This window comes from Gopherus flavomarginatus, chromosome 3, assembly GCF_025201925.1.
Source record: "Gopherus flavomarginatus isolate rGopFla2 chromosome 3, rGopFla2.mat.asm, whole genome shotgun sequence".
NCBI classification, from domain to species: domain Eukaryota; kingdom Metazoa; phylum Chordata; order Testudines; family Testudinidae; genus Gopherus; species Gopherus flavomarginatus.
The window spans coordinates 65,999,239-66,018,349 of record NC_066619.1 but is presented as its reverse complement, the minus strand read 5'-3'; the positions used below and the strand labels follow the sequence as shown (position 1 = coordinate 66,018,349).

The 19,111-nt window shown below is 38.3% G+C and overlaps 1 protein-coding gene across 11 annotated transcripts in view; it reads right to left on the bottom strand.

Annotated features, from left to right (window-relative positions):
- Positions 1-19,111, bottom strand: part of PAM (peptidylglycine alpha-amidating monooxygenase) — an 843,699-nt gene that overhangs the window by 129,704 nt on the left and 694,884 nt on the right. For all 11 annotated transcript variants that reach the window (XM_050945654.1, XM_050945643.1, XM_050945642.1 and 8 more), the window contains one exon: positions 8,000-8,057. In XM_050945654.1, coding sequence (XP_050801611.1) covers positions 8,000-8,057 — 58 coding nt within the window. The remainder of the gene's footprint in view (positions 1-7,999; positions 8,058-19,111) is intronic.

Here is a 19,111-nt window from a genome sequence, read left to right as displayed (position 1 = left end):
AACAGGGGAGGGGAAAAACTCAGATAAGAGGCAATACTGAAATGCTGTCTATTGACATTTTAAAAGCATTGCCCCACAGGAACCCCAAGACTCTGCAACAGCAGTTTACAGCCAGGCACTCTTGAAGAAGAATGCCCAGGGCCAGTTCACACTTTTACAGCTTTGTTTAATATTACAAAAGAATATTTAAATATTTTAGTTATGTTTATGCATTGGAAAACAAAGCTATAAAGCAATCAGCAAAGGAATAATAGAAGTAGCAATTCCAAGATGACATCTGGAATTTTACAATTCCCTCAGGATGCTACAAAATCATTTGTGAGCTGTGATACTTAAACTGACAGCACAGTAGCACCAAAACAACCCAAAAGCATGGTGTGAGATGTCTATGTACTTATTTTTCCCAAAGAGAAAAATACTATAGTCTTGTAAGACAGCAGAAAGGGAAAGAAAGAGTTGAATATAGAATCTTCTTTCACTCTAACTAAAGTCTTTGGGCATAGTCTAGGGCAATATCAATAAACTCAAACGGCTTGTGATATACATGAAGTCAAATGAGATAATCTGATGAGGTGCCTTTCAGCCTTAAACTCTATGAATGTATACATGCATCAAGTCAAGCTATACCTCAAAATCCAAGAATTAGCCTATTTTTATAAAGACTAGAATTTCTTGAGAAGCCCTCTTAATGATTTGTCTTCCTCAGCTGTGCTGTGTCTCCCTATACTTGCCTTTGACATCCAAACGTTTTCATGATTTCTTCCTCATTATTCACCTGTCTTGAGAATGATTGAACACTGGTTGTGCTTCTCATGTCAGACACTTGCTGTTAATCATTATTAATCATATGTTTATAAGCAGCTACAAATCTTTATTTTCAGTAGTTGTGAAGTAAAATCTCTCAGGATAGGTCCCTTAACTTCAAAGCTTATTCCATCAAATCATCGTATTTTTCCTGTAGGACCTCAATTAAATGATAAATTATTGGTGGATATTTAAAGAACTTCAGAGAAAACAGACCAACTATTTGCTTCATTTTCTGAAAAGACAGGTAGAGAGAAAAAAAAACAAACCATGTTTTCTTACACTGGAGCTGATTTTAGAGAGTTTAATGGATGAGAAAACAAAAGTCCTTCTCCTAAGTGCCTTGTCAGCTCAAGCACGGGTTAAATACTCATGCTCTGGGTCCCACTCTTCCCAGTTTACCAAATCTTATTCAAGTGAAACCTCTCACTCTATGAGAAAAATCAACTGGGCACCAGATGCATATAGGAATACTGTGTACAACTTTTTCTAAGGCGCCTAAAAGAATTAATCCCAATGAAGTGCAATGGGATGCCCTTCAAATTCTTCCAAAATCCCAGTCTACATTTGTACGTGATGTGATTGGGGGATTGCTAAGAACTTATACTTTTCAGAAAGAATTAAGAAGCCTGAAATAGATTTTAAAGTGGGGAACTGCCTAAATAAATTGCTTATCAAAATGAGCTAAGACCGCCTCTCCTTCTAAAACATCACATATATGGCTTACACCTATCCAGAATGCTGGAAATAGTTTAGGGTGAAGGTTTCAAGAATAGCAGAGCATACTGAGCAATAGGTCTAAATCTACAGAATTTATCCCTGCTAAGCCACAGATGTGTTTAAAAGCGAATATGGCCACCTTGCCTAAGGCTTTCTGTGACTGAGTGCCTTGAAATCCTGGACACATGGGTAAAGGTCAATGTTCAAATGTCTCCATTCTTCGTCTAACAGCATTGTGTTTTTGCTTTTCACATTTGAAATGCTGTTAGTTTCTACTTTTACCAGTAGTTCATTTGCAAGCATGAGAAAAGCCCAAAGCAACAGCATACAATATTTTTTTGCCAGCAAATTCTATTCGGCCCGTAATCATAGAACAATTTTGTACTGAAGACATTTTATTTCCACCTTTTTATTACTGTGGCTTAATAGTGAAATTACAATTAACTCTTGAATGAGACAATGTGTCATTAATGCGAAGTTCTTAACTGGGTTCATAAGCATTTTAAGACGCTATTGACAATTTAAGCAAGAAAAATGTTTTCTGAAGGAGGTCATAAATGGTTCATAAATGTGAAACAGGATTATCTTTATTGTAGAATTTGACACATGTGAAAAGTATAATGTGAGTAATATATACAAAGGCCAGCCTTCAAGAAAGTAATAATTAAAGGGAACACAGTTAACTTAAATAATAATAATAAAAAAACCACCACCAAAAAACGCACACACCACTTCTGTCTGAATTTTTTTACTTGCTGTTTTAATTAACATCTGAAATTACTACAATTGAAATATTAGAGAAAATTAAATGTTTCTTTTAAAAATAGGAAAATGTAACTATAAAACCATAAAAATTAGCAGGGGCAAGTATAATACCTGCAATTGCATTTAACTATTTTTTTAAAATTGATTACAATCATAACTGATAGTCTACCTTTAAAAACTCACAATAATGAACAGTTTGAAATTGAATGTTACTTTATAAACTAAGAGAAAGACAGAGATATTGCTCTGATACCAATAGTTATCTAATCTATTGGTCTGATATCAGTAAGAGTGGGATTCTTTTTCCTTTGATGTTTTGCGGCGTGTTGTGATCAGCGCAATCTATATGAGGGCTGAAAGCTCGATCGATCAAGGTTTTGCCCCAGGTCTTTGTTGGGATATTTTGATTTAAGCCACAAATGCAACTATTAGAATGCTGCATGCTGAGAACACTAAGCAGAATGTTTCCTTATGTCTAAAGGTGAAAACAAATGGATAATTAGATACGCATGCATTCTCAATGTAAGGGCCTGATCCACTGAAAGGCTCCCATTGCCATCAGTGAACTTTGGTCTGGACCGTGTTTTTTTTTTGGCTCAGGGAATTTGTAAGTTTTGCAAGCCCACCTTTTGGTGGGGAGAGAATGGATGAGCCCACAAAGGGATCCCTCCAAGACTGCTGGCCTGCAGTTGGGTGTTCCAGCTGCACCCTGAGTGCCTAAATCCTTGGCACTAGAGGCATAAGAGACAGCAGGAAATTACCAGCCTCTACATAGAGATATCTGATTATAGCTACCTCCCTTCTCTGACCTCTCATCCATCTATCCACAGTTGTAAACCACAGACCTGCACTTCAGGCACAACTGATGAACATGAGTTCAGCTGTAAACACCTGGATAGTTTGTATAGCACAACACTAGACAGGTAACTGGAGCAGAGTGGCAATGATATTTTGAAATGACTTCAAGATTGAGGTGTAAAACCATAACACCTATGCCCTTTCTCGGGGATGAGCATAAACTCATCCAGTAAGTTAGGCCTCTTTCCTACTCCAACCCCATTACTTCCAAGCAGGCAGCCCAGTGAGCCAGTTGGCCCTGGAATCTGAAAGTCCCCAACCTGGGGCAGGCTAGATAGCAGGGCAGTCCCAGAGCTGAGGGCTTTGGGAGATGGTTCCAAGACTTCCAGGCTCCCAGCTCTATGACAGTGACCCTGGGAGCCTTGAGAACCCTGTCTCAAACAGGGAGCCTAGCAGCCCCAGGAAACCATGGCTCCAGCCTAGGCTCTGGCAGGATCCCTGCCACAGTGCAGGAAGCCTAGTGGCCCCCAGAGATCTGGTTCTAGCTGGGGCTCTGATGGCTGCTAGGTTGTCTGCTGCAGAGCTGTGGCCCTGGAACACCGGCAGTTTTCCAACAAAAGCTTGCCTGTGTTTCAGGGAAAGTTTTGTCAAATCTGCATTAGATTCAGTGAAACATTTTGCTCCAGAGAATCAACATTTGCTGACAAAACAAAGTTTTGTCGTAAAGTTTCCAACCAGCTCTGTATATAATCCTTTCATGTTATTTATTAAATTCACCCTATCAAACATAGTGTGTGCATTATGTAGCTGAAAATAATATTCTTGATCAAATCTTCACTCATATGTTTCCAGCTGGGATTTCAACTTCAACCCCAATGTATTTTGTAAAAAGTGATGTAATTTTTAAATGCCATTATGCTAAACAGAGATTAGCCATTTTAATAGTCAAATTAAGAATTGCAAACTAGGGCCATATACTAAATACCTGTATTTATATAATGAAATTGGGCCTCCCTACCCAACACAGCGCGCCCCATCAATAGCATTATGAACTCTGAGGGAGATGGGGTGAGTTGATTCTAACGGTGTCTAGTTTAACAATTTAAATAGCGAATCCGTTCTAACATGGCTATCCTCAAAGATAGTAACTTATATTTCTTATCCTTTTTTAAAAAACAAACAGTTTTCCCCTACTCTCCACTCCCTAAAAATAATTTTGGATCATATTTTTTCAGGAATGGAATAAGACTGGCCAGGATATATGAACTCTGACTGTTTGATGGATTACAAAGAAACCTAGATGTGTTATGTTAGCAAGGTGCAATGTCACCTGGCAATGACCATGTTTAAATTTGCAATACTATGGTAACAAACCAGCAACATTCAGGAGTTGAGTATTTGAAAAAAAGCAATAAATCAAATTATCTCCATCTGCAAATAGGCTCAATCTCATTTGTATAGTGCAGTTTGACAGATAAAGGCTTACCATCAGTCAATAAGAAAAATACATTTATTTACTGGTCAGCCATGTGAACAAAAGTAAAGGGATGAAGATGACAGTCAAATAACTTGGCTGAGTGGCTTGCTGTCAGACTCAATTCTTCTGAGTATCTGTAAAACACCCTTCGGCTATGACTACAGTTCAGTAGTCAAAAGCAGATTGTAGCAATGCCAGCACCAGTCAGAGAGTGAAGACACTTTCTATTTGCCCAAATAAAAATAACCAAACATTTATAAAGATAATTAGAAAAAATCCTAATGATTGTTTTAAGTATATTAGGGATTGTCACTCTTACCTTCAAGACAATTCTCCTCACCTGGTTTACCTCACAGGCATTTAATTTCATTTTACATAATTATATATATTTTATCTTAAAGTCAATGGTGGGATCTACACAACAAAAATAGAAACGGCCTTTAGTTAAGATGCATAGGCCTGGAGGGGAGGGAAAGGTGGAAGCTCAACAAGTTCCAATAAGCATCCAAACTTGACATTTTGACCCTATCCCAGGAACATCACACAGTGACTGGGCAGTGTCTACCAGAATATACATAGCTGTCCCTGAAAAAGGCCATCTAGAGTAACATGCACAACAGCTAATTATGAAGTTCATCTTCTAACAGCAGTCTGATGAAGAGTTAATTTATAATTCCTAGTCAATATATTCTATGGACTGGCTCTGGATCAGGTTGGTCAATTTTGACAGAGGACTCTTGTGGCTTTTATCTGTGCACAACATACACTGGATACAGCTGCAAGTGTGACTCTATTGCTTCCAACTGTTTTATTTTTAGAATGAGATATGGTGGGTGAGGTAATATCTTGTATTGGACCAACTTCTGTTGCTGAAAGAGACAGACTTTTGAGCTCCACAGAGCATTTCTTCAGTTTCCAATAAAAGATATTACCCACCTTGTGTCTTTCATATCCTGGGACCAACATGGCTACAACACCACTGCAAACAGCAATGGCATATGTCACATTTTATTTTTAGAAGGTAACCTTTGCTTATAAAATGAAATCTTCTATTTTGGGAATCTAAACTATGATGGTTGCAGTTTGAGAGTTTTATTTCTGCTGATCCATTCCCTCTTGTTCTCCTGGATATCAATTGGCATCTGGAGCAGTTTCTTTTTGGTGGATATATACAAGCTTTGCTTTGTATCATGCTCCATGTAATTGACTGATTGAACTGTGAGTCTATACAACATTAACTTGTGCATTATTAATAATCATCCAGAGCACGTGGTATTGAGTAGGCAACATCCTTGCTCAAGAAGGAGCTGTGAAATCGTGCATCCAAATACCTCATGGACTAGTATCTCCGTCTCCATAGGTATGTCTATATCGCAGATGAAGGTGTGATGGCTGCAGAGGCTGGCATACCAGTGACAGCTTTAACCTAGCCTACATGCCTAAAAACAGCAGTGAAGGCATGGCACCACAGGCAGTGTGGGTCGTTCAAATACACCAGAGACACTGGATATGTACTACGCTATGTTCAATGCTATGTTTAGTCAGCGTGTCTAGATTGAAGCTAGTGAAGGTATGCCATCCTGGGCTGCAATCATACTTTTGATTGCAGTGTAGACAAACTCCTAGAAATAGGGATAAATTGGCCCTTTTGTTGCACAGAAACCATGTGAGGAAGAAGGAATAAGAGAGTCTCCATACTTTGATGCCTGCTGGTACCTGACAGAATTAAATTAAAAAAGAAGGCATTTTAAGGAAAATGAAAATGAAAATGACAATGTCTGTGGAGGCAAGAGCAATAGAGACCTAAGATGCCCGAAACATCAATACAAGGCAGATATAGGAATATCATTGTGCTGTTGAAATCTCTCATATACACTTTACTAAACCGCAGTGAATCATTCTAGATGGTGGAAATTGGAATTTCTAATTCACCTAAGGCACTCACCTATTACATGTCCAGTTGTAATAAATGTATGTTATCGAACAAGTGAAACAAAGGATTTAAACCATCTAAAAACGAGAAGAGCAATTCCTCAGGAGACACAGGTATCCAAAAGCTATGCTTCTTCCTTTTTACAGACATGAAGGGGTTCATCTGGATTATCACTGACGCCTAACATGATTCACAAGTACTGTGAATTCGCCCATGTTTGTGGGGGGTTTTTAAAACCATGCTCTTTGGTAAGTCACTCTTAAGGGACAAACAACAAAGCATTTCATACATATTTAATGCTTGTAAATACAAAAATAAAAAAAAAGTACTGCAAAGTAAAAAAAAGGTTTTACTGTAAGTTTCCTAAGAAAGGAACTGCTGCAATTTTGAAATTAATCTAAGTACTACACATAAACTTGTCTATAATCTAGGTTAATATACATTTTTCTAATCAACCTAAAGCAGCACAGTCTACTACATGCTTGTATGGCAAGCAATAGTTTATCAAAGAATGAAGTACTTTGATAATCCTTTCATGCTTTTTCCCTTACGGGCATCAATCTCACAGCCAAGAAAATAATGCTGCAATTATGGGCTGCTTCGCTTATTGACAGTTCCTACTTTATTTTTATGTTTGCTATGACACTTAGAACTATATAAGGTGAAAAATATAAGTGTATTGTCCTATTGCAGATTTGTGGGTCAGTTCCTTTGGGGAGCTCCATATGAAAAGATACTCCGAATATGCCACCAGCAACTATATATACTTTTCACCTCAAAAAGTGCACTAAGACTCGCTACGGCAGAAATAAGTAGAAAAATACAGGTGCTCTACCTTTACCGTTGTTCTCCTCCCCTGGTATTACAGTGCATCATGAAAATGAAACTAACTTCAGTCAAATAAACCATTTGCTTATCTCCTCCCTTTCCTGAACAACTAGATTGTTTAGAAGCAGAATAGAATAAAATTAAAGCTATCCAGAAGACATACTGAACAGATGGTGCTTACTTTACTGATCAACTTATTTGATTTAAACATTGACACACTACTATAGTAAGTCCTGTCAATTTACTTGTCATCTCATTCACGCCAGAATATAAAAAAAATGGACTTGTTGCGGATAAGTAAAATCTTACTGTGCCCATTGTTGATAGTAAGTGCAGAGGATTTACTGCCTGTAAATAAACAGTCTGTTCACTAGAGCAGAATTAAGTATCCAGCCACAGACAGAAAGTCAATATTTTACAAATAGGACTGCTTGGTATTAGCTGCCATAGGCATCTGCATGCAGCTCCTTAACTACTATTACTCATGAATCTCCCCAGATACAGTTTGTTATCTTGACTGTAAGTGGCTCTTTCTGGTTTGTTTCTGCATTAGGCATGATGAATGTATTTTAGAAACTCTGACAGTAAAAGATTAAGCTCTTATGAGTCAAAGAAAGCTGTGGAGTCATTTCAAAAAAGGCCTGATCAGGTTTTTCCACTTAGCTCATACTCACCTACATAGGCTTCCTCATCCACTGGCAGACGTAATGACATGCAGAGGTAGGTATCAGACTATTAAAGAAACAAAAGAATAAAAATTATCTTAAAATTGTATCTTGTTAGAATGGAAATAAAAGAATTCTAACATTGAAACTCTGCTCTACTGACACACGGGAACAAGCAATTATCCAAACTTATAGCTTCATAAACCTGGCCATGAAAATTATTTGCTCAGGCTATAAAAAACAAAAACCAAAAAACGACTAAGAATATTGAGAAAGGGAGACTAGTTACTTGCCTTCTAATCCAACCATACAAAGTAAATCAAAGGAGCACACTAAATGAAATGACACGTTATTGGGCATCTGAATAACTTTTCTCTACTTGACTGTAATCTATAACTTACTGCATTCTAGAAAACAGCAGTAAGTCATGGCTAGATACACATCTCCCTGAATCAGTAATTCTTTCTTTGTCCCTAGACTTAAGTAAGTAGTCTGTCTCTGCCGCGAAGCACATTAATATTGAAAATGTGTGCTTGGGCAGCAGCAATCTAAAAACTGTATGTGTTCTATTAATGCATGCACCTCACTCCAATGAGAAGGAACTGGAATTATGCCAGGGCATCAGGAAAAGAATATACTCCTTTAAAAAAAATTATGGAACAGACCAGAAGCAATACAAAACATTATTTGCAGTTCTCTTCAACTGTTAATTGTACAGAACCATCACTTTCCAAGAGCAATTAGATCACTGCTCCCAGGAGATGCAATAGGAAGTCCAGCCATCACATGTAATTCCTGGTTACCATCTTCAAGTCTCTACTGATGCTTCTGGGGCTCTAAAACTTTTACTTTAGCATTAAATGCCAAATCACATAAAAATTGCAAGTGCTCAAGTAGATACCTCAAAATTAAACGTGAACTACGAAAATTTCAGTTGCAGTTACTGTGAACCCAAGATAGTGGCCATAGTCAAGTATCAGCAACTACTTTTGCAGCTATGAACACCTTGGGTCTTATTTTCAGAGATGCTGAGTACCTACAACTCCAAATGAAGTCATTGGTAGGGAAGGAGAGGGGTGGAAAGAATGAATAAGAACAATGGTAAAGGAAGTTTTTCTTTATGAAAACCTAAAGCTTCCAAAAAACACCAAAAGATCTCTTTTATATCAAAAGGACTGATATGCAAACATAATATTTTAAAGGAAGGTTGCCAAATCCATTGTTTATCATAAGGGTTCAGTTCTGATTTTAAAATCATCAAAAGATGGACTCAATTAAATGGAAATTTTTGGATTCCTGTCAACTTAATAATATCAGGTGGCCCATCAGTAAAATGGGCAATAACCTATCAATTCAGAGCATGGAGTAGGCTTGCTATGATGTGCGAACTATGTTTCAAAACAGAATAATGATGTGATGGACTGCACTGGCACCAATTTAACAGTCAATCCCTTCTTCGCCTGCTGGTTATAGGACAGGCGCCACAAAAAAAAAAAAAAAAAAAAAATCGTCCACCAAAAAATCACAATTAATAGCAATGCTCTTCTGTAAGAGCTGGGTCAAGGAGACTGTATGATGTACAAGTTGCTGCTATAGTAAATTAGCTTGTTATCATGGTTTCTTTATATCCCAACAGGTATGAGTGTCTCTGAGGCCACCAATATCATATTTACATTCTGGTATCAGATGGGGAGAAAACAAGATACCATTCACTACTGCATCTTCACATGAACATTTTATAAGGCATAACTTCTTAACAAGAGAGATCATCTATTTTTATTAGACTAGCGCCCACAAGCTCCAGTAGGACTGTGGTAAATACATATAAGACACATAGCAAGATAAAGTTTCTGTCCCAAAGAGCTTACAATCTAATTTAAGACAAGATGCAGCAACAATGCCTAAATAATAATCAGATATAATTGAGAAGGAAGGACAGGCGTATTGTTGATAAGACTATGTGGGTACATAGATCAGCTATGTACACTATTAAATAAGAAAAAGTAATATGCTAGGTTGTTTTGTCTTTTGCCAGGAGCTAGGAAAAAGGAGAGAAAGACAAATGATACCGCTGATGTTCGGTGTGGTTATATATTCTAGCTAGGTGCCTTTGTGGAGTCAACACTGAAAACATAACTCTCAAAGGAATTGAAAGAGCAACATACTCTGTACATTAATTTTTTTTTAATTAAATCCTTGGGTTCACAAGCAGCACGTTAAAAAAAAAAACAACCACCTTCAAGTAAATCAAGAAACAAACTCTGTTCAGCGTTTTGAAAGTCAACAAGAACTAATAGGCGGAAACTAAAGTCAGACAAATTAAAATTAGAAAAAAGGCACAAAATGTTAATAGTGAAGGTGACTAACCCATGGAACAAACCGCCAAGGGAAGCGGTGGATTCTCTGTTTTCTGGATTCTACAAATCAACACTGGATGACTTATGGAAGACATGATTCAGCCAAACTCAAGTAATTGGGCTCAGTACACGGGTGAAATTCTAGGGCCTGTGTTATACAGGTGGTCATACTAGATCAGGGTTTCTCAAATTTTTTCATAATGTGGACTACATCTTCATACTGATCATCTCTTATAGCCCCCTCTTTTCCCATTAAAGATGGGTTAACATCTCTGTGGTAACTACAGCAATTGCTTATATGGAAAGGTGATATTAGGAAACTATTTAATGTACGTTAGCTTCTTTTAATTTACCACCGCAGGTAGAAACAGAGGAGAGGCAGCATCTTATGACCAACCAGCTCTTCACAGACCGCTCAGAGTCCATAGACCACAGTCTGGGAACCACTGTTCTAGATGATCTATTGGTTCCCCTTCTGGATTAAAAAATATATGAATCCATGAACATCACTGGAAATTTAGAGGCATTAAATCAAGTGATGGTGACGTGATGTACATTTGTTTCAGCTGTTGAATCACAATGATGATTTTCTGCCCTACTGTTACAGTATGTAACCAAATAGTACAATGTCCTGGGCAAGGTTTTCATTATTCTCTACACAATCCAATCTAACACCACACACATTCACACCCACTCTTTTCTTACACTTTCTCTCACAATGAAGTGTTCTATATTTTAGCACATTGCTACAGGCTCCTAAGTAGTCTGTCAGAAAACTCAGACTCTAATCTACTGAAAGAGGATAACACAGTAAAGGAAGGGATTAATCACAGTCACTGCTTTAGGGTCTCTCACTCTGGTACTCTGCCAGTCCTAAAGCAATAACCAAACTTGAAGGTCTTAGAATCATAAAATCATAGAAATGTAAAGTTGGAAGGAACCTAAACAGATCACCTAGTCCAACTCACAGTGGTGAGGTAGGACCAAGTAAACCTAGACCATCCCTGACAGGTGTTTGTCCAACCTGTTCTTAAAATCCTTCCATTGATGGGGATTCCAAAACCTCCCTTGGAAGCCTATTTCAGTACTTAACTACTCTTAGAGTTAGAAAGTTTTTCCTAATATCTGACTTAAATCTCTCCTGCTGCAGATTAAGCCCATAACTTCTTGTTTTACCTTCAGTGGACATGGAGAACAACTGATCACTGTCCTCTTTACAGCAGCCATTAACATATTTAAAGACTATTAACAGCCCCTCCCCAGTCTTCTCTTCTCAAGATGAAAGATGTCCAGTTTTTTAACCTCCTCTCACATTTCAGGATTTCTAAACCTTTTAACATTTTAGTCACTCTCCTCTGGACCCTCTTCAATTTGTCCACATCTTTCTTAATGTGTGTCCAAAACTGGGCACGATATTGTATCTGAAGTCTCACCAGTGCCAAGCAGAGCACGACAATTATCTCCCGTGTCTTACACACAACTTTCCTGTTAATATGCTCCAGAACAATATTAGCCTTCCTGTCAATTGCATCATAAGATATGTCTACATTGCAAAGAAAAACCCTCGGAGCTGAGTCTCAGAGCCTGGGTCAACTAACTTGGGCTTGCGGGCTAGGGCTGCAAAGCTAAAAATAACAGTAAAGATGTTCGCAGTGGGGCTGGAACAAGGGGGGAGAGTCTAAGAGCTCAGGCTCCAGCTCGGGCCTGAACGTATACACTGCTATTTTTGTTAATATTGATTGTGTTAAGTATCTGGTTTACAGTTTACCTTTTTTAGTGAAGACAAGCAAAACAGGCATTAAGCACCTCAGCCTTCCTGATATCTTCTGTTATAAGCTCTCCTTCCATGCTAAGTAGAGAACCTTCAACTTTTTCTTTATATGTCTCTTGCTTGCAATATATTTCAAGAAGCTCTCCTTATTGCGGAGTAACTCATTTTGTGCCTTAACCCCTCTGATTTTGCCTCTAAATGTTTGTGCTGTTCTTTTGTGCTCCTCCCAGCAATTTGTCCATGTTACCACTCTTTGTGGGATTCTTCTACAACTTTCAGGTCATTAAAGAGTTCTTGATGGAGCCATATTGCCCTCTTGCTATTCTTCATATCAAAATAGCTAGCAGTTGTGCATTTAATATTGTCTCCTTGAAAAACTGCCAGCTCTCCTGAACTTTTCATCTTCTTGGAGGTGCTTCCCATGGGACCTTACCTACCAAATCTCACAGTTTGTTAAAATCTACTTTTTTGAAGTCTGTTGTCTTTATTCTGCTGCACTCACTCCTTTCTTTCCGTAGAATCAGGATAGCTTTCACTTTATAATCACACCAAAATTGCCTTCAGCCTTTAGATTCACAACCCATTCCTCCTTGTTAGTCAAAATCAAATCTAAAATGGACATCCCCTGCTTACTTTGTGCACTTTCTGAGACACCTTCTTGTCCCATAAGTTCTTATCAGGGACATTTTGTGTTTTACCAGAATATTGCTTAACTTCTCTCTTTTGCTATATAAAGCATTACTGGGAACTGACCAGCTAAGGAATGCTTGCTGCAGATAATGTGCTGTTCAGAGACAGAACCTCAGCGATACCACCCCATCCCCTGATCTCCTTCAGGCTCATTCATCCCCTCCCTTACTATTCTCCTTAACCTCTCACTCTCCTCTGGCTCTTCTCCCAAAAATACAAACTTACTGTAGAGTCTCTCGCATCTTAAAAATCCTTGACCCTACTTGCCTCTCCATCTGCCATCACATTTCCCTTCTTCCTTTTCATCTCTAAGCTCATTGAATGCACTGCTTGCAGTTGCAGACCTCTTCCGCTATTCCATCCTGGACACTCTCCAGTCCACCTTCCACCCTTTGCACTCAACTGGAACTGCTCTCATCAAAACCTCTAGTAACTTCTTAGTCTAGTCTCAGAACCAGTATTCCATCCATATCCTCCTAGACCTGTAAGCTGTCTTTAACACAGTCAACCAAGCTCCTCCTCTTGAAATCTTGTCCTCTCTTGCTTTCTGTTACTGTGTCCTCTCTCAGTTTTCCTCCTACATCTCTAATTACGCCTTCAGTGTGCCCTTTGGAGATCCTCCTCATCTGCCTTCCAGATTTCTATTGGTGTTCCACATCACTCTGTCCTTATTCCTATCTCTTCTCCCTAGACCCCTTATCTCTGTGTAATCTGATCCATAAAAACTCTCAGATCTACTTCTTTGCTCCACACTTGTCTTCTCTTGTCCAAACAAAGCACCAGTTTTGGTAATTCACTTCCAAATGTTAATATCCCACACTTCTCCACAGAAAAGAGTTATATGGGATATTAATTTTAGGATGAATACCACTAATTCTGTTTTTTCTATGTTTGTCTCTTCTCTCTCTGCTGTAGGTAGGGTGTGTGCGCGTGCACGCACCACTCCTCTAACAGGATCTGTGAAAGATGCAGAAGTAAACTATTACTGTTCAATATTTATATATCAGCAAAATTATGCTGTGTGAAAGAGGTCACCAATACAAAAGTTTGAACACCACTGACTATCTCAGATACAGGTCCACCTTCTAATGAATAATTAAGTTATACTTTTCGAGATGCTCCATCACTAAGTTATCACTACTGTCTTTTTTTCCAATGCTGGTGTGAGCTGTGGGATATCAGGGATTGAAAGTTTTTGCAACTGTGTATTTTGCTATTAGTGGGAAATAAGGGATATCAAACTAATATGGTCTATTACTTGATATACTTTCATATTTGTTTTTAAGGTGTTGTGACTTTTTAAGAAAATGAAAAATTCTTACTGTGACAGAAACCTTTTTATATATTTGCATTCTAACCTAGACTACACCACAGTAAAGGATGAAGAGAGGGACACCCACATCTTGAATACTATGTGCAGATGTGGTCGCCCTATCTGAAAAAAGATATATTGGAATTGGAAAAGGTTCAGAAAAGGGCAACAAAAATGATTACGGGAATGGAACCGCTTCCGTATGAGGAGAGATTAATAAAACTGGGACTTTTCAGCTTGGAAAAAAGATGATTAAGGGGGGATATGACTGAAGTCTATAAAATCATGACTGGCATGGAGAAAGTAAATAAAGAAGTGTTATTTACTCTTCACATAATACAAGATCCAGGGATCACCAAATGAAATTAATAGATAGCAAGTTTAAAACAAACAAAAGGAAATACTTATTCACACAACGCAGAGTCAATCTGTGGAACTCTTTGCCAGAGGAGGTTGTGAAGGCCAATATTATAACAGGGCTCAAAAAAAAAAAAAACTAAATAAATTCATGAAGGATAGAGTCCGTCAATGGTTATTAGCCAGGATGGGCACGGATTGTGTTCCTAGCCTCTGTTTGCCAGAAGCTGGGAATGAGTAACAGGAATAGATCACATGATGATTACCTGTCATGTTCATTCCCTCTGGGGCACCTGGCATTGGCCACTGTAGGAAGACAGGATACTGGGTAGATGGACCTTTGGTCTGACCCACTATCACTGTTTTTATGGACAATGGAGCACAACTATATACAATGTTATCAAAGGATTAATACACTACTAGCCTGCAAAGCTAAAGGTGGACAACCTAACACAGCTGTTTGAGTCACTGATAATCTACTTGCAGTTCCATGTGCCAGATACTTTACAGACAGTGTTTGGGAAATCTACTGCGGGGGAGGAGGGGAGAACCCTACACCAAATCACCATAATTACATGTTCTACCTTCCACCACTTCCTTTTTAACTGTTCAGTAAAATTTATGGAGTAGGTTATGAGTGTTGAGGAGAGGGAGGCAGTATCTCCATACTAATGCAGTTGCTGGGCAGCAGTGCTGAATTCTGATGAGAATACTTTGCGTAATCTCAAAGTAATTAATTCAGAAAATTAACATTCAAACTTGTTTCATGTTACTTGGGTTAATTGTGCATCATCTGTCTGCTTGGCTGCCACCATCTAACTCAGAAGTGACTGACCTTCAGTTATTTTGTATGTAGCTGGTGTTGTAATAATTGGGCCTACAAATTTATCCTAATTGCAAGCTTAACTCTGGGAAAGTGGATGTAAATTTACAAAATGTTTCAATAATCTGTAACAATAAATGCTGATGGGAAAAAATGCAAAAGGGAGTCCAAGACTGAACTAAGTTCAAACTAAAAGGCCTACTGATAATATAACTCAAGGACTGTGTTAAGACCATGTCTGGTAAACAAAAGAAGTGTGGAAATCAATTAACCAAAATTTAGGGTCCTTAAAAGAAAAGACTTTGGGGAGAAAATCAGTGACATGCAAGTGTAACAACTGCTGACTGAAAGAAGGGGAAGGCACAAGCTTCACCATCATGTCTGTCACCTCAATTGTCTCCTGAGACTCCAGCATCTACCACAATACCATTGGGTCTTCACTGTTTTGATCCCAGAGATGTTCTGGCCAGGCTAGGGTTGCCAATTTTGGTTGAACATATCCTGGAGGCTTCACCACATGACAATCTTTAATTAAAGATTTATCTTTAATTCCTGGAGACACCAGGACTATCCTGGAGGATTGGCAACCCTAGGCCTAGCCAGGCCTGGCCAGGCCAGTAAGAAAGACCCAGATGATACTACCATCTTCACCAACTTCAGCTAAAATCCATCCATCACCTGGAATGTGAAATTTTGTCATCTCCCCTGCCAATGAGTCCTTTTCCTTCACTGATGCCTTATTTCGTCTCTTTCCTAGCCCTCTTCTTTTTGCTTCTGTTCAGTAAGAGTCTGGCTTACCCAGGCAAGACTGTATATTCTGCAAAACTGCTGTAAGCCTGTGACCAGAAAGGCAGCTAAAAAGCAATGCCCTAATCAACCCAATGTTTGTACAAGTTTGCTAGGTCTTGAGTTGCTAATAAGATCATTTCCTGTGCCTCTGGTTTTCAGCAATGAAACCGCACGTCAAAGTCAACACTAGAGACAGAAACTGCATTTTCTATCTTGACTGTTCTGTTCTCCACCTTTCTTGCAATTGCCTAGTTTTGTCTTCCAGGAATGGGATTGGATTTTAACAGCAGCAACAGCTCCAGCCTATGTAAACTAACTCCCCCCCGCCACCCCGAAAGAATATTTATTAACATGTGAGACACTGTCAAACAAGGCTTCTCCCTCCCCCTTCAAAATGTTCTCTACACATAAAGGGAAAGGAACAAGGGATGTTTTAAAATGAAAGACTTATTTAATACTTAACATTTTAAATGCTTTAATTCTTTCCCTTCTTTTCTATATCTTTAATACAAGGCTAAAAGGATGTTTAATGGTGAGTTTGTTATGATACTAAGCAGACTCAGGTCTCTGTATACCAAACCCTGGACCTTGTTTAGAACTGTTTAATGTTTGACAATTTCCAGGTTATGTTAACACAGGGGTAGGCAACCTATGGTACACGTGCCGAAGGCAGCACGCAAGCTGATTTTCAATGGCACTCACACTGCCCGGGTCCTGGCCACCGGTCTGGGGGGCTCTGCATTTCAATTTAATTTTAAATGAAGTTTCTTAAACATTTTAAAAAGCTTATTTATTTTACATACAGCAATAGTTTAGCTATATATTATAGACTTATAGTAAGAGACCTTCTAAAAACGTTAAACTGTATTACTGGCATGTGAAACCTTAAATTAGAGTGAGTAAATGAAGACTCAGCACACCACTGCTGAAAGGCTGCTGACCCCTGTGTTAACACCTCTGATGCACTGGGCCCATTTAATTAAAATTAATACAACAATGGTTTGTAAAGACACTCTAGAATAAAAGGAAATATATAAAAAATAAGATATTTTAAAACGGATATTAGGTGGCCAATAGGAAAATTGTTCTAGTTACTAGCTGACAAGTGGCCATGTTAATAAGTACTCTCCATCCCTGCCTCCTCATCTCTCTCTCTCTCTCTCTCTCTCTCTCTCTCACACACACACACACACACACACTTCATTCTCTTGTTAAGTCTCAGAAAGTTTGTGGAAGTGGGTCATTACGAGGACAATTAAAGCTCAGAGAATGTGGTAAATCAGCTGTGCTCCAGAAACTATAAATTCACTTATGTTGAAAAAATAAATTTGTTGTTGCTCCCACATTCCCTGCAATAACATTACTTTTAATAGTAAGAGTTCAGGAATATGTTTGCCAAGTTTGCAATGCATCAGATCATATGTAATTTTGTCTGTGTAGATTTTTTTTTAAAAATTGAACTATTTTGGCATATTACTATTATTTGTGTCTGGAATACCCACGTTTGGGTGCAGAATGGAAAATCTGTTCTTGTCTATTTGAAAATTTCTTATCTTGTTACTGTCTGCCCACTGGTTCACATTCTAGACATTTTGCCATAAGTGAGTAAAAACAGTCAGGGGAGGAAGAACTTAAGGAATATCTCTACTGAAGTACTTAGAGAGATGTACTAAATTCAGGTCACTCTCGTTAGAAGCTGTATTAGCCAGCAGCAACTGGTCAAGTTTATAGTCTCTTCTAAACCCATGAACCTTCGAGCAAGACTCTCATTTTAATTCCTACATGAATTCCACGCGTTTTGCCTAGGAAGCTGCCATTTTTCTAGTGCAGTGTACTTTGTTACAAATGGCTTGGTTACTGGTTTTATAAACCTCTGATAGCTAACTTGATATCTACCTATTGAAGCTTTAAATACATTATTTCCCATTTACTAATCGGTAATAAATAACATCAGCATGATAGTCTTCGTAAAACCCTGAGTGTGTTTTAAAAATGTTTTGATGACTTTTCTTACATCCATCTAGTACTAGAATTTCTTTTTGGTTTAGGATTTGAATAGGATGATATTGTTACTGCTTAAAATTGGCAAGAGTCAGATTTTGGAATAAGGGCTGGGTCTGTTTTTAATACTACCTCATCATTGCTGAATACACAGCATTGGTCCTCCATCAATATGACACCTAGTTCTGATATCCTGCGTGGAGAAGAGAGATTTCCATTTTGAGAATTTGTGGACATGGCTGCTTCTGAGAAGGATATATTATTGGTGCAAATGAGGAGAGCATTTTAGATTTCATTAATTAAATGAACAGAATTCTTAATAGAAAAATGAATTCCTCTAAGGCTGTGACACAATATGGGAACAATGGTGTCCTCCAATAAGGAACTTAACTATTTTATTTAAGAAGTTATACCAAAACTTGGATCAGACTTACAATAAAAATAATGGGTCAGGTTCTCTGCTGTTGTAAACTGACATAGCTCCTTTGAAGTTAATGCAACTACTCTGATTTACACCATTTTAGGATTGGGCCCCAAAAGATGAGCTTCTATTAATGAACTTAATCCACATTATTGGTGAAAGCATTTTCTTTGTAGGTGAAGCAGGAATAGGCCCACTTCCTGTCACTAAAACTCCAACTAGCCAATACTGGTGCTTGTTACAATTATTTGGACAGATCAATAGAAGGGAGCCCACCTGTCTGACTTGCCCCACCCCATAATCATACAATGGCTGTGAATGCCAGTGTGCTTTGGGTAAGCCATCTCTTTATATCCACTTTCTCAGATGCAATACTGGGATAACATATTTACCTCCCTCCTTCCCAGAGATGTTGCGAGGATTCATTAAATTCCCAAGTTTTGTGAAGTACTGTGAAGAAAGTATCAATTATTACTAGCTTGAGGGCACTGAACTGTTCTTTAAGCCCTCTAACTGCATAACCACAAATTCAAATTCATACCAATGTATTTTTGCCCATTTCATCAGTTCACAGTGAATAATTCACAAAAACAGATGACT